Source organism: Stenella coeruleoalba (assembly GCF_951394435.1).
Source record: "Stenella coeruleoalba genome assembly, chromosome: 14".
Taxonomy (NCBI): domain Eukaryota; kingdom Metazoa; phylum Chordata; class Mammalia; order Artiodactyla; family Delphinidae; genus Stenella; species Stenella coeruleoalba.
Genome location: NC_137160.1, coordinates 68,809,831 through 68,834,683, shown reverse-complemented (window position 1 = coordinate 68,834,683; position 24,853 = coordinate 68,809,831). Strand labels below are relative to the sequence as shown.

Here is a 24,853-nt window from a genome sequence, read left to right as displayed (position 1 = left end):
AGCCATAGAAAGGCAACTGGTGGGCAACGGTATTTTTAAAGGCTCCCCCCATGATTCTAAGTGGAGCCAATGTTGAGAACCTCTGATTGACACATGCTGAATTTTTTTTGAAACAGTAGCCCTAGCATAACAGAACACTCAAAATTTTCTACTTTCCCTAATCCAGTCTGGTTTAAGAACTGGTTTTGAAGGGATCGCTGTTGTTTAATATTTCCAAGTCAGAAGACATAACCCCAAGTGATGTTGGCAGGGTTCCTAGGAAGCACACCCTGTAGATGCTCCAGGGTCAGTAGGACGACCTTTAACCTATCCCCCAGCACCTTCCCTCCCTCCCTGCAGTCACGTGAAGTCCCAAACTCTAAAGCTGACAGTGAGGGCAGCATTGAAAAAAATCGAATTTTGGACTCACTGAACTCTACCTCCTAACATTCAGTGGCTCTCAATGGTATCAGGTGTGAGGGTCTAACAACAGTCAGAACATTCTCCTTCCAAATCGTCAGGAACAGGGAATTCTATGCCGACCTCTTGTCAACTCGACTGCTGACTGCTGAGGGGAAATGGACAAAACAACTGTTAATAAATGTCTCTTACTTCCTCAGAGACAAGATCTGAGGGGGAGGTGGGGCTGTGAAACTTTACAGCTTAGCCAGTTGAAAAGGGGAGAGAAAAGTTGAGCTATTTAAAAGCCAGGTGTTAGGTCCACAGTGATTTTTAGATCAACCAGGAGGCAGTTTGGTAAATGGATAGAACAGGAGGGGAGAAATCACACTGAAGAGGACACAACACATGCTAGAGGATACAGTGCCTCAGCCGACCCTGAACACTACAGGGTACCAGGGCCCCAGTGACAGAAAAGGAGTCCAAGACTCGGCGAGGGGCCAGGAGGGGGGCTCCAGGGGTCCCCACTGCCAAGCTGCCTTTGGCCTGGACTTTTGCTTTCTCATCTGTAAGATGTGGATGACATCTTAAGATCTCTCTCCACCAATTCTCTAGTGTCAAATGACTACTTAATCAGACTGAGCTGTCATCTACCTCTTAACACGCCTGTCTCCCACCCTGGACTCTGCACTGCTGCTCACTCTGGCACCTCCAGGGGACCCAAGTACTGGGCGTGGAAGAGCTCAGCTCACACTGCTGAACGCACGAATGACGGTCCACGTGAATGCAAACACTCTCTGAAATAAAACACTAAGAAAATCACCTCAGAAAGCAAACACAAGAACACCCTGGAAATAAAACATTTTATTAAATCCATCCAGATACCTGGCCACCTCTCTGAAGGTTGAACCGCTCTAGAATGTACGTTGGCACCACAAGAAAATAGTTGTTACGTGTCCAAAACTGGAAGATTGGAAGTGACCAAGTCCTAAAAGAGGAGATGTAAAACATGGCCCCAAACCAAAAAGCCACGATCTTGAAATGAGCAGAATCTAACAGCAAAATGCTTACTGAGTACTTTAAAAAATACTGTGGATTTTCCTTATTTTTCCCCTTTAAGAATAGTTTTTAAAAACCCCTGAGACTAATATATAATCCTTCTTTACTGCTCAGATTTTAAGGACAAATTAAAAAAAATTTTTTTCCCAGAGTGGTAGTGCTGCAAATTAGAGAATTCTTGAAAAAACAGCAGAGAAGTCATCCACAGCGTTCTAAACCAGACGTGGCATCAGGGAAACAACCACTCAGGCACACAAGTGGCATTTTGTGATCAAATTTATTTTTTGTTTAAATTTCATTTACTTTGTTTTACTGTAATTTACACAAGAGACTGCCAAGTAAACTAGATATTTTACATTCACCACACATTCCCTCAAATCTCCACAGTTGTTAGAAAAACATTAAAATCCATGCGCTGGGCTCTCATTTCCGTGTGCGTCTAAGCTCCCAATGATGCTACAGACGCCAGCGAGAGTTAAGTTCATTAAAAGGAGAAGGCTAGACTCTTTATTTCACAAAATTAGCAATAATCTTCCTGGCATCACTTTGCAGACAATGATTATGCTTTGACAAAACCTATCCTACAACGGTGCCCAGAGAGTAAACATCAGTCTTGATCCTGAGTACACAGAGGACATGTGCGACGTGGGGTCTGCAGCTGAGGATAAAGGGTATCACAGCGCAGGAGTGAACCTAAACATCCTTGTCTAAGTCACTGTGATCACTTCAGTGGGGACACAGGTCGTGGGAAAACAAGGAGCAGGGAGGGCAGGACTGTCAGCAAATCAGATTACTAATGTGATATGACCACGTAGGGGCTTGTGTGCTGTAGGAGGGACGGGAGGTTAAAGAAGATGGTTTGTGACTTGAAGGCTTCAACAATACCACTCTATTCAAGCTCCCAGGACTGACAGGAGAAAAACTGGATTTGGACAGAGAAAGATAATAAAAATCTTACCTAGCTATTGTTCCTTTCTTTAAAAAAAAAAGGAAAAAAGAAAGAAAAAAGGGGCAGCAGCTTCTAACCGTCATTTTCATGATGCCTTTTCAGGATATGTTCTAATGACATCCTACTTGAGAGCACATCCCAACGGGTGGAACTGCGCTGGCCCCGGGCAGGGCCTCCTAACCATGTGCAGACAAGCCTCATGCTGCCTCTGAACCTCTTCTTATCTCAAAGGCAGCATCTCCCCCTTAAAGTATATTTCAACATGAAAAGAGCAAAATGTCATCACTATCTATATTCTACTGTGTAAGCTGTGAGGAATCTAGATCCTTTGCATAGTTTCCAAGCTGTAATTTCAGAAAGCAGTCATTTCAGAAACAAGACTCCATGGAAGTGCTGTACGTCCAATTTTTCTAAACAGCCTACAATCCTATTAATTTCTTTATCAATTTCTTTCTTTGCCTAACAGAAGCCTGAAAATTGTATAGTGTTTGTTATAAATCACAGACTGTCATTTCCATTTTTGCTAGACTTGATGTAGAAAAATACTTGAAATTCAACATACAAAAATCCAATAAAAAATGGAATTTTTTTAAAAGGATCTTTTCCTTGGGGCAAACAAGTAAAAATTGGTCTGTAACTCCACTACTTACTAATAGATATTATCCAGTTTGGCTGTATGATAATGAAAATCCAGAAATAAATGATTATAAATACATTCAGAGTTACATTCCAAATTCCTTGGAATACCAAAAGATTTCTAATAAATTTTTCTGTGGGAGTCTGTTGATTATGGCACTAAAATTAAAATTTATAAGAGACTGATTTAAAAGAACAGAAAAGTAATAAAAGGCTACATATATTGGTCCACAACTTGCCATTTATGAAACATACCAGCTAGTATTACACTGCAGTCAATTTGTCCATTAATGGTATTACTCTGATAATTATTAAAATCTGTTCCAGGTATATATATTGAAAATATTTTCTTTTGCATTCTTGCTGAAGATAGGTACAGTACTTTGGAGAAATTGTACTAATCCCTTCAGTATGTATGTACATATATACACTAGTGTGTATTTTGATCTGCAGCTCTACATGCGTTTTATATACAGCTACAGATAGACACACATATATACACACGTGGTTGGGACCTGTGCCTGTGGGCACATAACCACAAGCACACGTCTGGGAAACGTCAACACTGCGAGACATGGTCAGATTCTTCTTCACTCATCACTGGCTGCACTTGTTCCCCTTACTTGACCTTGATTACGTAACTGTAAGGAAAGCGAGACAGTGCAATGTGTTAAAATACAGAGAGACGCAAAAAATGTTAGACCGCAGCTTGTCACAAACATTCTCTTGGAAAAAAATCCTCAGTGTAACAAAACTTCTGGCAGACAATGCACCCCAACTACTGCATTTTTAACGTTTAATCTCTTGATTCTGGTCTTACTAAGGGCATAATATTTTGTTTCATCAGAGGGAAAATAAATTAGAAGCAGAAATAAATCATAGAAACTCAGAAGACCTTAGTGAAAGTAATAATAAATTTTTTAAAAAATTGTAAATGAACACTAAATTTTAAAAAAAGGGCTTTGGAGGAATCCTGGCAGAGTTCATCCATTCTTATTTGGTATTTTTCTTCAGGACTGAACATTTCGTTTCTCCGGTGTTCAATAATTAAAGAGCAGGTAGCACACGTCAGGGGGCAGCCAAGAAACAGTGGGGTAAGAAGTGTGTTCTGTCTTGTCATTTGTCTCAATAAACATCATAGCTCCATATTAACAAATGACGACAGTGTACTGCCGATTTTTGTTTTTCATCCTGCTTTCAATATGTGGGGTAGATTTTGAGGCTCTCTTTTTCCCCTCTAGGAAAATCTCTTATCTAGGCATGTAAATCTGTGTGAAAGAAATAAGACCATAGAAATATTTTACACTGTAAACAAAAAACAGTGCATTTACACATATTAAAGCTAAATATAAAGACTGAACAGTCAACATGAAGGAAGCCTTCCTGATATTCAAAAATTGTCAGCTAAAATGAATGACTGAGATTGGCCCTTATGGCATGGGATGAAGGATCTTTGACTTTAAATGCTTTTACATATTTCCTTACTAACCACAAATGGTCCTAGTGAGAAATAGGTCGATTAACTGGCTATGGATGAAAACTCAGCTGGTTTCTAGGACAGTGCTGCATGATGAGTAAGCGTACTTGGCAGCTGGATTCTAACCCATAACACTAAGAACTAACTTAGATTACTAAATTCAACCTCTTCCACAGATAAAATTCTTACAGAATAACTCAGGTGTTCACTGTCGATGTCTGAAATATATACCTCTTACATTCTAAAAATTAAACCATACTTAATATGTTGTCTCCACTCAGCAAGTTAACTACCCATTACCAAAAAGGTATTGGTTTTTAAACATTCTTTTTACCCAGGTCTTCACTTACACAGTTTGATATTGTCTCTGACCCTACAGGGGACTCATCTAGACATCAGCAGCCGACGTGCCTCGGATGGAACCCTTCTTACGCATCTAAACGTAAAATAAAATCATGAGCTGCTGAAATCACAGACTCTAAATTGGGTTAGTAAGCAAGGGGAGAAAAAAGATCTAGAAGAGATTGTGAAGTGACCGCTGCCTATTTACAAGCACATCCACATTAAAAATGAAGTTCCAGGGCTTCCCTGGTGGCGCAGTGATTGAGAGTCCACCTGCCGATGCAGGGGACACGGGTTTGTGCCCCGGTCCGGGAAGATCCCACATGCCGCGGAGCGGCTAGGCCTGTGCCTGCGCGTCCGGAGCCTGTGCTCCGCAACGGGAGAGGCCACAACATTGAGAGGCCTGCGTACCGCAAAAAAAAAAAAAAAGTTCCGAGGCCCTTCTGTAGTTACCTTGATCTAAAGTAAATCTTGCAAAAGGCTTTTCTTACCACAGCACAAAAAATGTATCTATTCTCTAATCTAGGAAACAAAAGCCTGCAGACTGATGATGTGAAATTATCAAAGATAGCCAGGGTAAATGAACTGTTCACTAATACAGTGTGAGAAAATGCCCCGATGGTCTGGTTCACCTTTTCATAGTCCCTTGACCAGACAGGAAGCCATGAGGTGTCGCCACCTCTGGCTTCTGAGACCAGTGTCCCTCAAAGGAGTTCTTTACAGGAAGTTTATTAAAAAGAGGGAGGACAAAAGGAAGAACAAGCGAACACAAGAACAATGTATGAGAAACAATGGACACAAGGACAGGCATCAGAAAAGACAGGCATTCACAACAACGGCCTAGAGACAATTCAATGAGAAAATTAGAAAAGAATGGACAGAAAAGGAACACATGTAATAAACACATTTCTGAAGCTCAACCCTTCCCCCCTCTCCCGATCCCTCCTGAAGGTCCAGTTGAGAACAGGCATAACGTTGCCCTAAGTACTCCTTCAGTTGCTGGGCCTAAACCCAGTATTTCCTCTTCAGGATTACAGGCAGGGGCATCCCTCTCATGCCTAACCTCTTGAGGTGCTACGCCTTCTCTCCAGGGCCAAAACCCATTTGAAAGAAATCCAATTCTTCAGATATTTGTGAGTTAAGAAGAGAATTATAACACATCACATTCTATCATCAGGTGTCAGGGAAACAGGACCTCAAGAAAAGGGGAAATTCCTCCGTGGTGAAGAGGACTTGAAAATGTTATGCCTCTTCAGGAGGCAGGTGTTTTCTGGGTAGGCATTTTGGCCTGTGGGCATGATGCTGCCCAGACTGAGATGCTCACAAACCAACTGTTAGGACTCAGAGCAGCAGCAATGGGCTGTGGAATAAAGCACTCCCCAGTGACCTAGAACAAAATAAATGGGCTTTAACATTAAGATGATCAGCATTTAACCCTGCAATCTGACGTGAAGTATTTTTGAAATATTTAACAAAGATACTGCCATGGATTCCCAGCCCTGAACCAATGACAGATTTCTACCAACTTCATGAGGGAATTTGTCAGTTTAAGCCATGTGGATACAATAATGATGCTTTCTAATAAACTGGGCTTCTTGTAAGAAGTGTGTAACACTTCTTACACCTTCTTTTCGAGTGTGATTCCCAACTCACAAGTAACAGAGGTGCATGGAGAAGCAGCTGAGCCTGCAGGCCCTCTGCCACAGGTGGCAGCCACAGTCACCACCTCCTGTCAGGGCTCTCCCGTTGGTGCTGTGTTCAGGCACCTTGAGACTAAAAACTTGTAAGGGAAGTAAGCACTCCCCTGGGGGAAGACAAGGCCTCGGCCAAGTTCCGTCCGAGGGGTCCAGAGCCCAAACCAGGGAGGGCTCCATTCGTTACCCCTTCAGCCATCACCACTCTTCCTCATGCTATGGACGGGCCTTCAGCATAGAAATCAAAACCAAATGAAAACCTCCTTCCTGAGAGTTCGAATCAATAAATGTAAGTCCATTTTCTGTTTCTTCTTGGTGTTGGCAAATCGTTTTTTGGAGATGCCAAGGCTGTACCATAAGCTTAGTGGGAATGAGTGTGTAATCCTGCTGCTTTCTTCTTGATGTTCAGCTGACACCGGCTGCTTGGAGGGGTTGGAGGCAGAGGTGGCAGCTATTACTGGAGCCTGGAGCACCTGGAAGGAGCAAAACCAGGCAAGGCAGGAGGAAAGAGACTAAGACTGGGTGGTGGTGAGGGGTGCTGCTCAGAGAAGGGAACCTGACTCTTGAGAAAGGGAAGACAAAAGTGGGAGAGAGGCATTGGAAGGAAGGTAGCAAGTACCCACGACTTACTCTTGTCCGTTTAAATATTTTGCCTGGGGCCAGCCTAAAAATAAGGGTGTAAGGGATGGTCTTCCATGCTTGCCATCCTATCACCTTACTCCCAAGATCTAGAACTCAGAGCCATACTTTTAGTATGAGAAATTGAGGTCAGAGAGGCCTCTATTGTCTGGCCTGCAAACCAAACCCCAATTTATAATGTCACTATGGGAAAACATGTTCCAAATCTCAAAAACTGAACTTAAAAACATTTGGAACAAAATCCATTCATAAGCTGGAGGCTGCTTAAAGTTTACTTTATGTATAAGATAAGGTTAAAACATTTTATTGCCTTATAAAGAAAATATGTCCTGGTCCTCTCAGAAGGTTTGTATAAAGCTAATTAGAAGCAGATCTGCTGTAATCACCAAAAGTAAGCAATTTTAAACACAGATTCTTTACAATGCTATGTGCCAGACAAATAGATTTCCTTCTGTGCCAAAGAACCTGATTTGTTGCCATTCTCCTGTGATTAAATGGAGTTCCTGCCTCACACACAGGCGTTCGTCAAACACTCCCGCCCGCCCACGGGGCTTCCCAAACTGGGACTGCTGGCAGGACTCTGGATGCCTGCATGGAAACCACAGCCTACCCTGGACATTCCTCGGGTTTACTTCCCCCGTGGGGCCTTACTTCCAACAGAAAAGAAGCGCAGCCCAGAGCAAAAGCAAAACCAGACGCATGCAAGAGTAAGTCGGGGAAGAAACCACTCTGGGAGAAAGGGGGTGCTCTTGAGCTGCAGGGCCAGCTCTCTGGTGCGGGAGGAGCTGGGGTGGGCTTAACTTTGAGAAACGGCATGCAGACCTCCAGCCCAAGGATCACCTGAATTTCTGCCTAAAGCTTGTAAGAAATAAGGAGACACTGCTAGTTGTGGGATGGGAGGAGGCACTTCTGCGATCAATGACAATACTACTAGCCTTATCTTATCTACAGAATAGCGAACTAGGACTTACAGTGCTAGCATTAATAACTTACTGCGATAACAAAATGACAAAGGCAACTTGGCCTGATAAAGTGAATGCCTAAAAGGACTGCGAACCAGGCACCAGCATGGACAACCAATGCATGAAAAAGAATACAAGACCACTGAACATTTTACACGTAACGAATTCTGGATCAACAAAGTTCTAATTTACTTTCACGAAAGATGCTCAACAAAGGAGAAATCAGAATAAAAGGATATTAGTGTCTAAGAAACTGGGTTTTGAGGATATAGAGATTAAGAAATGGCTTTCAATAACACTTTTCCTAATTTTAAGTCTATACTTATTAAGCACACAGTTTTAGAAAGGGGAAAGTAGAGAATTTCCCCAGAATGGGAAGTCTTACTGTTTCTAGTTCTTTCTGAGTTTCATCTTCCATTCTCCTAATATCTTCCATTGTCAGATCAATCCACTTGTCAATCCAACAAAAAAGCTGGCGATGAAAGTTTGTAAATATCCTTTTTTCTTGCTTTTAAAACAAAGAAGAAAATGATTATAAGACGGCAAAACTCTAACATAACATATTAACTTTATGTGCCCCAATTAACCCATGAAATCTACATATTCTTGGTTTGAAAAGACCACTATTTCAATTAGTGAAAATCTTAATTCCGTCCTATTAACATTTTGTAAAACAAAAGAAAAAGAAAAATCTCCCTTTGAAATGTGAAACAATCCTCCTTGCAAAAGCAGAATGATTCACCAGAAACTGAAAACAAATGTGGTGGGCATTCTGATCCAACACGAACTCCTGCTAGACCCGACTTAGTTTTACCTTTTTCTAATGTCAGTGACTAAAGGTCAACTTGATTTCTTCTGCTATAAAATCATACACTGTCATTCTTAACTTCTCTGCAATTCAAAGAAATATTGTGATGTAGAATACAACATGTACATAAGAAGAGAGTTCTGGGTTCTTTAGAATAAAATGTTTTATTAAATTAAGAATTCTTATATACTCTCCATTAATTTTTCTGCTCTATTGTTATTAGGTACATATATATACACACACACACATATATATATATATATATTTAGTGGCTTTAACATATATAATTAGTGGCTTTAATTGCTGGATTATTTAAGTTTTACTACACTTTCCCAAGAAGCGAGAAAAGTGCAATAAACAGTGAATACTTTAGTACGTTTGGACAATTGACTTAAATTTTTTTTTCCATGAACAGGATGGACTTTATCAATTACATGTGTACCTTCTATTTATCAGAACTGGATTGTTAATCTATTATTGTGATCCAAGAGGAAGAAAAGAAGCCAGTATTTACAGAGTGCCTACTGTGGCCAACAGCAAGCAGGCCCAAGAATAATGAAAGTTTCCAGCACTTTAAGATCCTTTTTTTTTTTAAACATATTTATTGGAGTATAATTGCTTTACAATGTTGTGTTAGTTTCTGCTGTATAACAAAGTGAATCAGCTATATGTGTAACATCCTTTTTTAAAAAAAATGTTACAGCAGTTACAGTTTAAAAGTAGAAAAGTTACAGTGAAACTCAGATGCAACTAGTTGTGGGAAGTTCAGAGATATAACAGGGGCCTCTATATAATGATAATGGAATGAACTATTCACCCTATAGGAAAATTAAATACCAAAGAAACTTTCCATGTTCCTCACACGTTTACAACCATGTGTTTCTATGCAACTGCAATTCTCCCCTCTTTCTACATCAAAATACTTGTGTTACTTTCAGCTGAATAAAGAAGACATAAAAAAGAGGTAATTAGAATCTGGATCCTCAGATTATGTCACCCTAGGTTCAGCGTAACTATTCTCAGTGAGGATCTCTGAAGAAGACATCCCACCAGAAGGTGGAAATTGCACAGGGCACAGAAAGTGTGTGTCAGGAGAGACCTGTGTGCAGGGGCTATCAGCCGAGCTGGGACAGAGGAGCCTCAACATCAAGGCATGGCCTCTCCCTCCAGCCAGTGCCAGGACCCTGGGTACCCTTGGAGACATGCTGGACGTGGAAAGGGCGCTCTACAGAAGAGCTGGGCAAACCATCAGAAAAGCACTTTGCACCAAAAACCGCTATGCTTTTCTCCAAAGAAAGCCCCTTAAAACCTCTGCTGGCATCTGTTTTTGCTGTTTGTAGGCAGAAAAAGGAGGGCAGAGAGGAATTACACAGAGGGGCAATAATTTCATCTAAACGAGAAGGAAAAAGTGGCAAAAGAGAAACTATACCATTAATAGCTACTTCAACTCTTAACCTAAATTTAAGTCACCATCCTCTGAACAGACTTTACCTTCTGAATGAAGTTCTCTACTTTGCTTTGCAGTCCCCACCACTTGAATTTGATGGTCACCAGCTTATAGGCACACATCTGAGGACAGTCAGGGTTGCTTGCCAGCTCCTTCTGCATGAGGAAAATTGAAAATGGGCAATCGTGACTTAAAATTGACTGTTGTGTAACAACATCACAGACGTACATGAAGAAAATTACAATCTCATATGTGTTTAATTCAGGTATTTGGAAATTTGAAATCATTTTAGCAAAAGCAGCAGTATTCCCCTGCTGCAAACCCTCCTTCCACAGACCAAGTTACTTCCTGGCTCTACAATTTAATAGGCACAGTGCTCCGCCTCAAATTACACTATTCATATTTCAGATTAAACACCAAATTCAATTCACGTCATATCAATAGTGAGCCTTTAATACGTAAAGGTTCTCATAACACCATTATCGCACTCCCACCGTGGATGTGGTGAGGTCTCATCCATTTTATTGAGCCTCAATAAAAAAACCATGAGGAAGATTAGTCGTCTTCTTGTCTTCAAACACTGGCAAGTGGAGGGGCACTGTTTTTTGTGTTTTTTAAAAAATTTATTTATTTTTATTTTTGGCTGTGTTGGGTCATCATTGCTGCGGGCCTTCTCTAGTTGCAGTGAGCAGGGGCTACTCTTCATTGCGGTGCACAGGCTTCTCATTGCGGTGGCTTCTCTTGTTGCAGAGCACGGGCTCTAGGTGCGTGGGCTTCAGTAGTTGTGGCTCGCGGGCTCTAAAGCGCAGGCGCGCAGGCTCAGTAGTTGTGGTGCACAGGCTTAGTTGCTCTGCAGCATGTGGGATCTTCCCGGACCAGGGCTCGAACCCGTGTCCCCTGCATTGGCAGGCAGATTCTTAACCACTGCACCACCAGGGAGGTCTGGGGCACTGTTTATTAACTGAGGTATTTTTCAACCGAAAGCGGGGACATTTAAAGGGATGTAGCAGCAAAAGTGATCTATAATTATCAAGTATTTGAAGGCAAATCCCATACATCCGGACTTTAACTTCCATAAATCATTACAACTCATAGTTTAAATGTAGTAGGGAATCAAATCAAGAGTTAGGGTAAAAAAGGAAAAATATTAAAAAAAAAAGAGCAAGGGAGAGAGAGGGGGGACTATGTGGACAGAAAAAAACAAAATAAAATGTTCGCAATTTACTTTCATAAGAAAACATGAAAAAGCAATTAGAATTTGGATCCTTAAAACATGTCACCCTAGGCCCAGAGTATAAAAACTTACTCTGGATTTTTAGGTTCAGCATAAATAAATAAATAAGTAAATAAACAGGTAGAGAGAAGGAGAGAGAGGAGGCAGAAAAGGGAGAAGAGGAGGGAAAAAACAAATACGGCAAAGTGCTAACAACTGTCCAGTCTAGATGGAGGTGTTTACTGTTCTGTTCTTTCGGTTTTTATGGCTGCTTCTGAAAATTTTCATTATAAAAACTGGGTGGGGGGGGGATTGCAAGCTATAGTATTGCTGATGATTTCTGTGAAACTTAGTGCAGGCTACTGTCCTAGTAAGCACAATATACTAGCATGTTTACCTGGGGGAGAGGGGTGAGTGGTGGGGGAGGGGTGAACCAGGAACTCACCGCACACATCAGTGTCTTCACCATGGACCCACTTAGCACCACTGTTCTCCCAAGGTGGTATATGTGGGAGACTGATCCGCTCCCGAGCTGACCAAGGAGAGAGCCTGGGACGGGCCCAGAGCAAAGGCAGCCACCAACCTGTCTCTGGAGCTCCCAGTCTAGCATGGAAGGCAGGTATGGTTCAAAGAATCCCAGGTGGCAGAGGCGGACTGCAGGTATGGTCTAGGGGAAGGGCCATCCAGTAAACTCTCAGCCCCAGTTCTGGTGTAATTCCAAGAAGAAAGCTATGTCTCAGGACTGTTATAAAGACTAAATAAGGCAGAGTATGCTCCGTGCTTAGTTGGTGGGACTCGGAGCTTAAAACAGATTAGTTCTCCCTCCCTTATTCTTTCACAGAGTTGTACCTACCACCTTGAATTTGCAAAACAATTTTAAAATAAAGTTTCTCAAAAGAGTAGAAAGTTATGGGGACCCTTTTTATAAAAACTAAATTAGAGTGAAAAGATTAAGCAGCCTTTTTTCAAGCGTTCTTCCCTTTTTCACCACTGTTCTTAGCTTCACACAGCACTCAAATTGCAGAGCTGGCGTCAGTCACACTGTGTGCCACTATCACTTCTTGTCAGCTTGCACTCATACACACCCCCCACTTTCAGTAAGTTCGTTGTGTGTGAACAAATATTACTTCCATTCAGCCACACGTACATAAAATTTTAAAATGATGAACTTCTAGGTCTTATTCTAAAACCTCAAGATTATTCTTCATTTACACAATCATAGCAACCAGACCACATTTCCCCCCGAAACTCTCAATAATGTTCCAGTGTCAAGTGAATTCTATGATACAATATATGAAAAAATTCTATTTTGGTATTATTAATAGGACTCAAAGCCTGTAGAGTCCTGCATGACTGATCAACTTTTCTCAGAAAATGTCTTCTGTAATAACATTTCATCTTCTGAATAATGACCTGGTACATGGATTAAATCAATGAGGCAACATCACAAGCATTTAAATACAAACATTACATACAGCAGACAGTCCTTCTGTAGGTGAGTTCTATGTCAACAGAAGGACTTGGCTAGCTCAGCTCTAGTTTTCCAGTTTCCTTCCCATTGAACAGAGTACCAATGTGAAAATTCAGCATGGATGTGTACGTGTGCACATGCGTGCACACACACATACCCATACTTTATGAACAAGTTTAATTCAGCAAGTATTAAGTGGGCACCATTTACAATCCCATTTGTGCTAGGTGGTATTAGAGGACACACATGTGGCTGGTAGAGAGGAGAGTGACTATAAAAATAATGATGAAACCACTATCCTTGTACAAACAATCCCTATCAGAAGGGACACACCTCTGTTGTGGACACTGTGGCCCCAGACTAAAATCACATATTTGTAACTCCCCATCCCGTCCCTGACCTGCAGACCCAGCTCTTAAGCTGGGCTCTGGTGTCTCTAAGAGCAGTCCACAGCCTTCCCCAGGATGTAGCGAGCTTCTCGGTACCCAGCCTTGTTGAAATAATGACAAGGTTGGCCTTTTACAGATCATTTTTTCAATAAGCAGTGAGCCAGAGTGGAGGTACTCTCTAATCCAATAAGTGTCACTGACATGAAAATTTCACATGAAATACAATTTGGGTGTATGTAGAATAAGGCACTTAAAACTGTGAGGTACACCTGCCAAACGGTAGTGCTAGACTCGGAGTAAGGGGACTTGGGTTGCAGTTCCCATTATGCAAAGTAACTTCCCATGTAACGTGGGCAGGATCCTTTACCTCCCCAGGCCTTAACTTCTCTGTCAGTAAAAGCAAAGGCTGGGCTCCACTAGAGCTTTTCATCTTCCACTGACGTGCCACTAAAAGCAGGGGTGAAGGAGTTGGGTGTGAGGGTTGGGGTTGGCCCAGGGCTGCAGTGGGTAAGCTCATGTCCCTGACATTCAATGGCTTGTCTTACAACTTCCTATAATTTTGCATTTTATTCTGTAATATGCTTAGGCTTAACAAAATATCCTCCTGCCCACCTACTCAGGCTGAAATTTCCTCTTGACTGAGAACCTCTGATGCACTACTGATTAGTCCTAAGATACCTTCCAGATGGAACATTCCAAGGTCCTATTAATTACGGGCTACTGAGAGCTTCGTTCTCAAACTCCAAATCATTGGACACCTTGTGCTAAATGAAAACCCTGGGTGTTTCTAAAACACCAACTCTTCAGAATTTCCCCACCATTTTATAAAAACAGCAGGATGAAGCATGGCTCTAATTAAAGAGTAAGCTAAATTTAATACACACATGCCTATACCAAACTGGGGCTCCAAGAACAAAGCACACACGCGTGACTTCAATAATTACCCAAGTTTGTTTCTCACATTCTTTCTAGTGACTTTGGCAGGCTGCTCAAACTAATTAAAGTACTACTGGTAATTTACAAAGTAACACTGGTCTATAGCATTTAGTTTAAAAACTGTAAGTGATGGGACAACAAGAACCAGTTCTCTGAGCTATCTTCCATGGATCTAAAATGTACATTGTCTCAATTTGATTTTTCTTTTCCATCCAATTTACAATTATTAAAAAAAAAACTGCAGCGAAGAATATGTAAACCAATTAAAAAAATAAACCAGTGAACAAACAGCCTGCTGCCTTTATTTCTTGGCCTAATTCTCCACAGTATCAATACTCTAGTGTGAGGTACAGAAGGTGACTTACAGAAACACAATCTCAAAGATCCCCGGGAGAAAGATGAGAACATAGAAGCTATATATTTTCATCAGCTATCATTATTAATATGTATGTGATATTTAAGGTCTCACCCCAATTCTAAAAATGACTTATGCAATTCACCTCTTAATCTGTGCTGTGGTCTTAAAACTAGTGATTAAATTAAGAAAATAGCTTTAAAAGTCTCTTTTGGGACTTCCCTGGTGGTGCAGTGGTTGAGAGTCAGCCTGCCAAAGCAGGAGACGCCGGTTCGATCCCTGGTCCAGGAGGATCCCACATGCCGCAGAGCAACTGAGCCCATGCGCCACAACTACTAGGCCTGCGCTCTAGGGCCCACGAGCCACAACTACTGAGCCTGTGCGCCTAGAGCCCATGCTCCGCAACAGGAAAAGCCACTGCATTGAGAAGCCCATGCACCGCAACAAAGAGTAGCCCCCACTCGCCACAACTGGAGAAAGCCCGGGCACATCAATGAAGACCCGACACAGCCATAAATAAATAAATAAACAGACAAACAAATAAATAAAAGTCTCTTTAATGATGACACAGAAAATAGTAAACTTGACTACATGTGGTAAATAAAAGGTAAAAGAATCCTTTTGGCATAATCTTTCTGGGGTGGGGTCTGACACTACGTAGTTAAAAAGTTTTAAAGCTGCTCGTATCCTATATATACCATATACCCTTTAACTTGATAATTCCACTTTCAGAAATGCATCCCAATTCATCAGGTAAGAAAATAACACTAGATTTTTTCAGAACAGCGAAACCTTGGACTTACTAAACACCCACTGAAAGAGAGAGTTGGTGAAATACCTCATAGTTCTTCCAAGCAATCGGCTACTATGCATACAGCCATTAAAAACCATCTTTTCAAAGAATGTGAAGAAAAAAAAATCATAATACCAATATAAATAGGTATCTATGTATAATATAAACATCTACAGCAAAATAAACTATGTGAATTAAGAAATATAACAAATAGCGGTAATTAAATGCTGAGACTACAACTGACTTTTATTTTCAAAACTTCATAAATATGTATTATTTTATAATCAGAAAAAAAAAATTAACACGCTTGAAAAAGAGACTCTAAAAAAGTTTTTGCCTTCAGCTGAGTATTTTAGGACAAAGATTTACTTCGCCCTAAATTATCTGGGTACTATTTTAAATCTTCATTCATCTTTGACTATAAACAATCTAAATATTTTCCTGCTTCTTTTCTTTTTGATGTTTCATAAATCAAAGCTAAATAAAATCAAGCTAAAAGCTGAATTAAGATCTTTAATACGTAACTTTAGCTCAGCCCACATTTAATTTTTCCTCATCTTAAACTTCTAAAGCAAAAACAAGGTATACATGTAAAGTATTATCAGCTTCAGAGTTATCAGAAGTATTCTTGTGAAAAAATGTGTAACCTTTAAAAAAATGTGAAAAATCTCAATGGGACAAGTATTTGCGACCCCACATTCAGAGCAGTGTTTTAGAATCCAGAGAACCCAAAGGAGTTTCAGCCTTCAGGGAGCTTGCTGCTGGCGCAAAGCAAAGTTTCCTCTTTGGCCTTAAACAATACAAATGTTTTCTGATTCTTTCCTCCTCCATCATTTGAAAGAATAACCCCAAAGCAAATAAAGGCAAAATCTGAATTCAGATCATTCACACCTAATTCCAATCCAGCCCAAACCTAACACTTCCTAACCTAGTGTAGCAGTAAATAAAATTATTCTGCTAATGAAAATACAAGTTTTATACAGATTATAGCATGAAAATTTAAAAAAACAATCGAAAATAAAAGGTAAAGAATGGTTGGTCTCCAAAAGATAAGAATCAGAAGTTCTATAAAAAACAAAGTCATGGGCTAACATAAGAACGCAAAATGATCACCCATCTCTACACGATTTTAAATTTCATCTGTAATACTAGCTCGCTGTGAAATGTTTCCAAAATTGTATTTAAATAGTTTGTGTATTCACTGAATTCCTTACATTTCACTTTTCTAACTATAAATGAAACCCCTAAGCTCAAATCATGTTTTTAATTTAACGACACATATTAGGTTACTCTGAGGTATGTGGATGAGGCCTAAGGGAGAGTAATGTATACTGAAGCCACACAACGTAACTAAACAAAACGCAGGGTGTTTAATTGGAACGGTGAGCAATCAGCCCATGCTCTCCACAAGAACTACTTCCTCGTATCTGTGACAAACAAATACACACAAATGCAAAAGAGGGGGGAAAAACCACCCAAAGGCATTCTGCAAACTCATTTCCTAAAAATGTAGTCCTCTCACAGCTTCATCATACATGTCAACTGCACATACACTTTTTCCTATTTAAAATGTGTTGGGATAAAGACAGAATAGGTATAAGTTACATCTAACCAGCGTTAATATTTTGCAAGGACACAGCAGTTTTTATAAGGCTCATGCTCCCTTCATATTTCAATTTTTCAATTTTAGGCAATCTGAACGCTCAATTTCAGCTGCTGATTTCGTAATGTTAAGTTTCCAACCCAGAGTTCACTAAGAAAGTTAAAAATAAATGCACTGCTGTGGCTGTTGCCAGCGCCCCCATCAGTAAATATCAACACACGATTACAGAATGTATGTGGAGTATGTGTACCGAAATTTCAAGCAAAGCCTGATGCTACAATTCACAGCCATTCCCTCAATTTGGTTTAGATTTTGGTAGCCATTTGGACAGACCAACACTGGACATTATATTCTCTGTAAGTACATGGCAAGTCCAACACTGATTTTTACTTGGTTTAAGATAGTTAACTTGAATTCAGCAAATACTTACTAAGTATCTGTAAGTATCTACTATGAGCAAACCCCGTGCTCAGCACTGCACATACCAAGTGAGCCGGACACAGAGCCTACGGCTGAGAGTTCAGAGAGTGACGGGGGGACGAGGAGGTGGGGGAAGGAAGGGAGTATGAACCCGTGAACCGCCACCCTGACGCAGGACACACCAAGTTCCATGAGCAGGTCATCAACAAAGGACTCGGAAGGGTTCAGGGCAGGAGATTCCTAACTGGTTGGGCAAGTGCTAACTGTTAAATGGAAGAAGTAAACGTGGGATAAAGTTCAAAAGATTAAACTAATCGTAGGTTAAACTAATTTCACAAAAATAGACAGTAAAGCTTACTGCCTGTGAGAGAATGATCAGTCACATTTTCCATGCCTCCAAACTTAGTATTTTTGTAGCTCGCACCCATTTTACTAATCAGAACTTTACTGAGCATGTGCTTCATGCTTGTGTCCAATTACTCCAGGAGTGACACCAAATACAACTGAAATCACAAATTCACGCTTCAAGTGAAACTCATGAAAACTTTATGGCCCTGACTGTCAGGAAGACACTCCGCAAGAGGCCCATCCTGTCAAATCACTCCTTGAACCTGAGTGAGACATCCCATCCGTCCACGCCTAGTCCTTCGGCTCTGCCTGAGAACAGAGGCATTCGGTACCCGAGATAAAGCTAGAACTAATCATGTACCGCTCCTGGGGCACTTAGCTTCTGGAAGACACAGAACGGCTTTTTTGGTGTCCTCTTAGGAGTTGCATAATTGATACACACTAAGGGCAAAATGCCTATTTTTTATACTGAATTAAAAACCTAGTTGCCAAACCAAGTACTCAAAAACAATGAGCCATGTTCTAAGGTCTGCTTTAGTATACATAAGCCACAGTGTGGTCAACTAGAAACTAATTATTAAGCCTCTTTATACCACCCACTATGGGGTTTCAAACGTGAGATTACAGGGAGGGAGCACGTTTAAAATGCCTTCACATCTCTCCTGGACTCAGAGCCAGGTCTAGATGAAGACACAGGAGAGCGCCCTCAGCCCTCCTCCTCCTCGGGCGGCTCAGTAAGAGACAGTGCTCCTTAGCCTCTAGAGGACGAGGATGGATGATCTGGGCTGCCTTCCTGCCGGTCTCTACCTCAGAGAGATTTCCACTGAGGGGTTTCAAATTCTCCCTCATCCCCTACTTCCATTCTTCCCATCCCCAGCCAACAGAACCTTGTGGCATCTCTACTTTAGGCCACAGACAACCAAAACTGCCTTCTTTTCACAGGTGTGGGGGGAGAAGAGAAAGGAGTCTTGGCAGCACAGCAGGAAACAAATCAGCATCCCCATAACCCAGAGATGGCTGCCCTCCACTGGCCTGGAGAATCCAGAACGGCCTTCGCCATAAGTCCAAAAGGAATCTAAAGCGTGACCGCGCAGGTGAACTGTACAACAAACTGCTCTGCAAGGCCAAGCTCCAACTGCCAGAGCCTTTACATAAAATTGAATTAACTGACACAGAAGACAAACTGCACGTGTCTTTATGATTAGAAAGAGAATATTTATATAAAGACATATAAAAAGATAATACAAAAGCCACCACAATTTCTGCATCAACTTCTTTACTCGACCTGATCCCCTAATACCCCAACGTTCAGACACATGTCAAGCACTGTAAGGGCTCTGCAGATGCTTCGGCAAAGCCTCTTACAAAGACCTTTATAGGCCCAATTATTAACTATCATATATATGTAGACATAGAGGCTGAAGTCTTCATGAGGCATCTGGATTAAATGAAGAAAAAAATGAGACGTTGCCATAATCTTCAAAAGTGTTGTTTCAGTTGGTTAAAATGACAACTCCTCACCTCATCAGAGAAGGCAAACTGGAGAGCTAAAGGAATCCACATGCAAATGGGTAAACCATTGGTACCGGTAGTCATACCAACATCACAACCCCTGAAACATAAAATGAACCAAAACATGGACACGTGCGTGCACACACACACACACACACACACACACACACACACACACACACACGTGCATGTGTGGTGCTACACAGAAGACGTTTACATCCATGAGAAATGCACAATTTTGCCTTGAAGCAAAAATCTTTATAGGTCATAAATCACTCTCCTATTACTATGCAGAGTCACTTAATCAAGTGTTGAACCCTAAATAACAAAATGTAATTCACATGCTCAGATTTAAAAAATTCTTTTTTTAGAGGGAAAATGAATACGTATACAACTAAGGTCTGCACCTCTGGGTTTGTAGTTTTAAAAAAATAATGTATCATACCATAAACTAAAAAAAAAGTCTGTACTCCTAACACATACAGGTAATACGAAAATCTATTCCCTGGCAATCCCGTGATCCCCTGCTAGCAAAGGCTCTCTAAACTGTGTGGCCTCTGCTTTATGGCTGACCCGAGTCAAGCGCTCATGAAGCACTCATAACCACGAGGGGTAAGGACAGGTGAACCAGGACATGTTCGGCAATCCCCAGACACCAGAACCAAGGGAACCCTGGACACTAGACAAAGAAAAGGAATAACTGTGTCGTAAATAGGGTAGCATATTCACTGACCTCATTAACCCCAGGAGATGACAGAGGATTTTTATTTCCAAAGACAAAAGCATGACAACAATGATAAAAGCTACCATTTATTGTGCACTTCCTCTCTGCTGGGATTATAACATTCATTATTTAGTCCTCACACAAACCTTCTGAGGCAGTTACTAATATCATTCCCATTTTAGAGGTATGGAAACCGAGGTTCAGAGTTAGGGTTAAGTTATTTAAGTCACAACTTGTGATAGATTCACGATGGGTTTTTAATGGATCTCCCTTAGTGCCACTGTCACCTAACAGATTCCCTGACCACTGGAAACGTATGACAGGTATTAAGAGAAGAATCAAATTCTGGAAAATACCATGAATAAGAGAGCCACACAACTGCCATGATGCAGGAGGGCAAAACAGTGCAGACTGGTGAGCCCGGATCTCTGGATTAAGAGCCAGAATCTGCTATGTCTCCATGCCTTACACATCTCTGTGACTAGCACTGAATCAGGTGCTACAGAAATGGCAGACGCTTCTCCTGTAACTATTATCCCTATTTCTCTGGCCAAGTTTCTAATCTATAAAGTGAAGCAGCTGTATTTACCCCACAGGAAGGTTGTGAAGATTGAATACAACCTTGTCTAATGCCTGGCACCAAAAAAAAGCTTCTTTTCCCTCATCCAGTCTGGTGCAGACAAGCATTAAATACTGCAATGATTCAGAAGGAAAATATCACTGTGGGATAAGTAAGGGAAAGTTTCAAAGCGATCACGGGTGTGCACTTAGCTGTGACTACCCTTTGGAATGTGTGCTGGTAAGGTGAGTCTCCGCTGAGGGGTATGGAGGGCCTCTGGAGCGGCAGAGGAACCACCAGGCAGCACTTGGACTGGAGCATTCTTCTATACGATCCTGGGTGAGTGGGACCAGAACAGGGTTTCTTCTTCCTTTTTGCCTTAAGTACCATGTATTTCTTCCCTATTCTCATATTTCAGAAGTATAGAAACCTTCAACTATTATCCTTCCCTGGTGCTCCCTTTGGTGCCAGGCAAATAGGGCCTGCTGAACAGCTGCAGGAGATGCTGACAAGAGCAAGTCAGTCCACAGGTTCCTGTTTTTCTGTATGTTGTATCATCAGCTAGTCAATCCTTCTTACTCTTTAGTTTCTATCTCAGCAGTAAGTGATGCTTTTAAGGCCAGTGTTAAATCTCAGAGAAAGACTTCTCCTCTGACTTACTCTTGACTCCCTGAGTTATTTCTGAGATCACAGTAACTCACTGAAATTCAGTTAAACAGTAACCCAACTTATGAGAGTAGCTGCACCTACCATCTTTTGGCTCAAGTCAACAACCGACAGGCAAATAGGTAGAATGGTATCACTACCAGCCAGCGCTCTCCCTGAGAAATAAGCTATTGTTTAACCCCCTCACCACACACACACACACACACACAAAATGGGGGCAATAATTTGCTATACTACAACCTGAAAAAATGCAAAATTTCACAATTTCTAAAAACGAAACCTATTCTAGAATTTTAAGTAACCATTAATGGATAATAAAAGACAAAGCAATGTTAGTTAAAAAGGTAAAAATCATAAATAAAAAAGCAGTAAAACTCATATTCCAAGTTCCTAAAGGTTGGAAATCAGGTAAAAGTCATAGTGTCAAACTACCCTTGCTGCCTGTTATAAAACTGGTTAGGAGGTCCTACAGGAAAGATGTGCACCCAGACACAATAGCCCACCACATAATATAGCATCACCTTTTCAAGCTTATACCTGAAAAATTGACAATTTGAAAAAAATTCAACATTTAATCCACCTCCAACTCTCAATTTCATGGCCCTCTATTCCCTGAAAACTATCATCAGCTACAGAGCTGGTACTTATTGGGGCCAGAAGACCTTTGAGAAGATACGGCAACCTTAGAAGCAGACACCTGTCTGCTCTAGCACAGCACTCTCTTTTAAGGCCAGGGTTAAATCTCAGAGAAAGGCTTCTCCTCTGACTCAGGGTGAGTTCTAAAGTTCACAGTGAGAAATCTTGAAAAGGGGTGGGGAATTTTTTTTTTAAATCCATGAGAGTAAATTTAGAACATGCATACTGAACTTGTTCCTTAATTTTTTTTTTTAAGTGACATATATCACTTTCTGGGTATTAAAAGTCTCTAGTCATGGCCATTAAACTGAGAATCTTGAACCAAACTCTATCCAGAGAACAAATGTGAAAATAATTATGAATCATTTCTTATAGAAGAAAGTCAGACTCATTCTTCATTTTAATTGATGTGCAAGACTGTCCAAAATAGTCCAACACCCATGGAGAACCACTCACTGGGTTCTTCTTGTGGGGCTGTTACAGTAATCCCCTATCTGCAAGCAACGACTAACAGTATTTAGTTGTTGCTTGCAGATAGGGGACTACTGTAACAGTAATCCTAGACATCATTTATCGATGACCTGTGACTGGCTTCAGCATAAACAGATTGGTTACCAAGTAAAACGCTGTTGGTGGAAAATCTGCTCTGGGCATGTTTAGGTTTTTATGCTCCTCTTCTCCTGTCAAATTAGCTGTAATAACTTGCCATCAACACATTAAGCCTTCTCTAAGGGGCTGTCATTTAGTTTAGCGGATGTCTTTAAAATCCATTATATTTCTATAGCAATTTAAATTATTACCCTAACATTGCTTTTCTTACTTCCATGAATAAAGTAAGGATGTGCTTTTTATTAGAAAACAACTACTTGCCATCAAAATTGTTCTCTGGTGCCCTGCTTTCCGAAATGTAACTATTAAAAGGCCAGGAACATGAGACCGGGGAAGGGGAACTTGTTCAGTTTTTACCAAGACTAAATTTAAACTATCAACCTTCACTTAGCATGGATTTTTGTACTGCTTCAAGTCTCAAAAGAGAACATTACAATCCCCAAAGACTAAATCACTTGTCTCTTTTAAGAGTTATCAGAATAGCATTATGCTGAAAGTGACAGCCTGGCTCTGTTCTGTTTGTTAATGCAGCACAGACTTGCTGGCCAACTGCAACTGGCTGTGAGTCCTTATCACAAATAAAACTATTTTTGTGCCATTTCTGTTTTTCACTTAAACGTCACCAGCTCTTCCAGACTCAGGACCTGTCAAGTGTTCTGTTGCCAAGACTCTGCCTGTCAGAAAGGTCAGCATCCAGTACCTTCCAGTTGGGTCCCAAAGGGCCTCTCTTGGTTTTGACTGACTGGAATAACGCTGGGTCTTCATCAGCTTTGTAGTCCTGCAAAGCAAAACAAAGTCAGAAGCAGAGAAGAAAACCAGAGAAAATTCTTTAACCTTGCCAGAACAGCCCTCTGCAGCTACTAAACACATGACAGAAACTGACGGGGCTTACTGTGCTTTGCATAAACGCAGGAAAATGTTTCTAAACGATATTAAGTTCTCAGTTTGGTTCTCTTTGCTTTAAGCTTTTACCTTGTAGCAAAACAACTACATAATAAAAAGTAATAAAAGTCCTGACTAACAGTCCACCATGACTGGTTGCTGGATAGCTATCTCTAAGAAATCTTCCAAAACTTTTCAACAGTTTCAGTACTTTGATATATTATATATTCAGTACTTTGATATACATATAATCACACTCAAGAAATAAAGCCGACCCATACCAGTTTTCACAACACCCCTAGATGAAGACACTGGCCTCTAATGCCTGCTGGAGAGCAACCCCCATGACTGCGAACACCGATCAGAACCACGGATGCTGTGGCATCCCCTTGAGCTCTGCCACGGCTGGGTCTGTGGCGGATGCCTCAGTTAGGAGGCCAGCCACTCCAAAGCCTTGTTCGTGGAGAGCCATGGGTACACAGGCAAACCTCAGGGACTACACTCATGTCAGCCCTGCAATGCCAAGTGAGGTGAGCGAGGGCTTTACGACTCCATATGGGACTCAGTTATATCATGCCATAGGGAACAGCCCTAAAATCTAGGTTTTATAGGAGGTTTTGGTGTGTAAATACTCTTTCCCTTAATATCCTCTTTCTGATAGAATGGAAAACATGAAAGGAGTAAACCTTTTTAATCCTATCTGCTTTACAAAAGTTCTTTGGTCATTACACACATACATACACACAATCTACAGATAGAAATTAAAAAACTACTTTTGAAGAGCTACCATCCAGATTTTAAAAAAGAAATGAGTTGTAACAGTAACAGTGAACAGAGGTCAGTTGAAAATACTACAAAAGGAGAGCCCCTTTCTTCTTGAGCAGAATTTTTAAACCAGGGGTCCTTCACAGCATTTATGTAGGGACCACATACTTTGAGAAAAATGCCCAGACAAGTCAATATGAAAAAAAATCATTGTTTTAGAGATAGGGGCAGTGCAAGCACTGAACACATGCCAAGGCATAATACAAACTTTCAAAATCAAAGAAAACATGCTGAGAAGCAGCCAATCAAGACTCAACAGTTATTCAGTAAATGCATATGACATGTTAATAATTCCTAAAGAGAAAGTTATAAATAAATTACGTGAGGAAGGAGAAGAGTGAGGTTCGGGTAGACAACAAAACTTTAAAGAAAGATAACTGGGCAAATGTGTGACCTTGAACTCCTAACCGCTGTCTTCTAAGAAGCTACAAAAAGGTCCCCCAGAGGGTTAAGACGATTACGCAGGCAAACTCGGCTGGCCATGCTGAGCCTTACTGCTAAAATACGCAACATGGCGCAGC

General features: G+C 41.0%; 1 protein-coding gene across 4 annotated transcripts in view; it reads right to left on the bottom strand.

Moving 5' to 3' along the window:
* Positions 1 to 394: 394 nt before the first annotated feature.
* PITPNB (phosphatidylinositol transfer protein beta) overlaps positions 395 to 24,853 on the bottom strand; it is a 63,185-nt gene continuing 38,726 nt past the window's right edge. Inside the window, exons 3-7 of one of the 4 annotated variants that reach the window (XR_013831223.1) lie at positions 23,326 to 23,403; positions 10,436 to 10,546; positions 8,522 to 8,644; positions 4,850 to 7,008; positions 3,638 to 3,663 (exon numbers count right to left, since the gene is read on the bottom strand). Coding sequence is in view for 3 of the 4 variants with exons in the window: in XM_079942126.1 (XP_079798252.1) it covers positions 6,778 to 7,008; positions 8,522 to 8,644; positions 10,436 to 10,546; positions 23,326 to 23,403 (543 nt within the window). In the remaining variant the exon portion in view is untranslated. Of the gene's footprint in view, positions 7,009 to 8,521; positions 8,645 to 10,435; positions 10,547 to 23,325; positions 23,404 to 24,853 lie in introns of all 4 variants that reach the window. The other 3 variants (XM_079942128.1, XM_079942127.1, XM_079942126.1) reach the window with 3 other exon arrangements.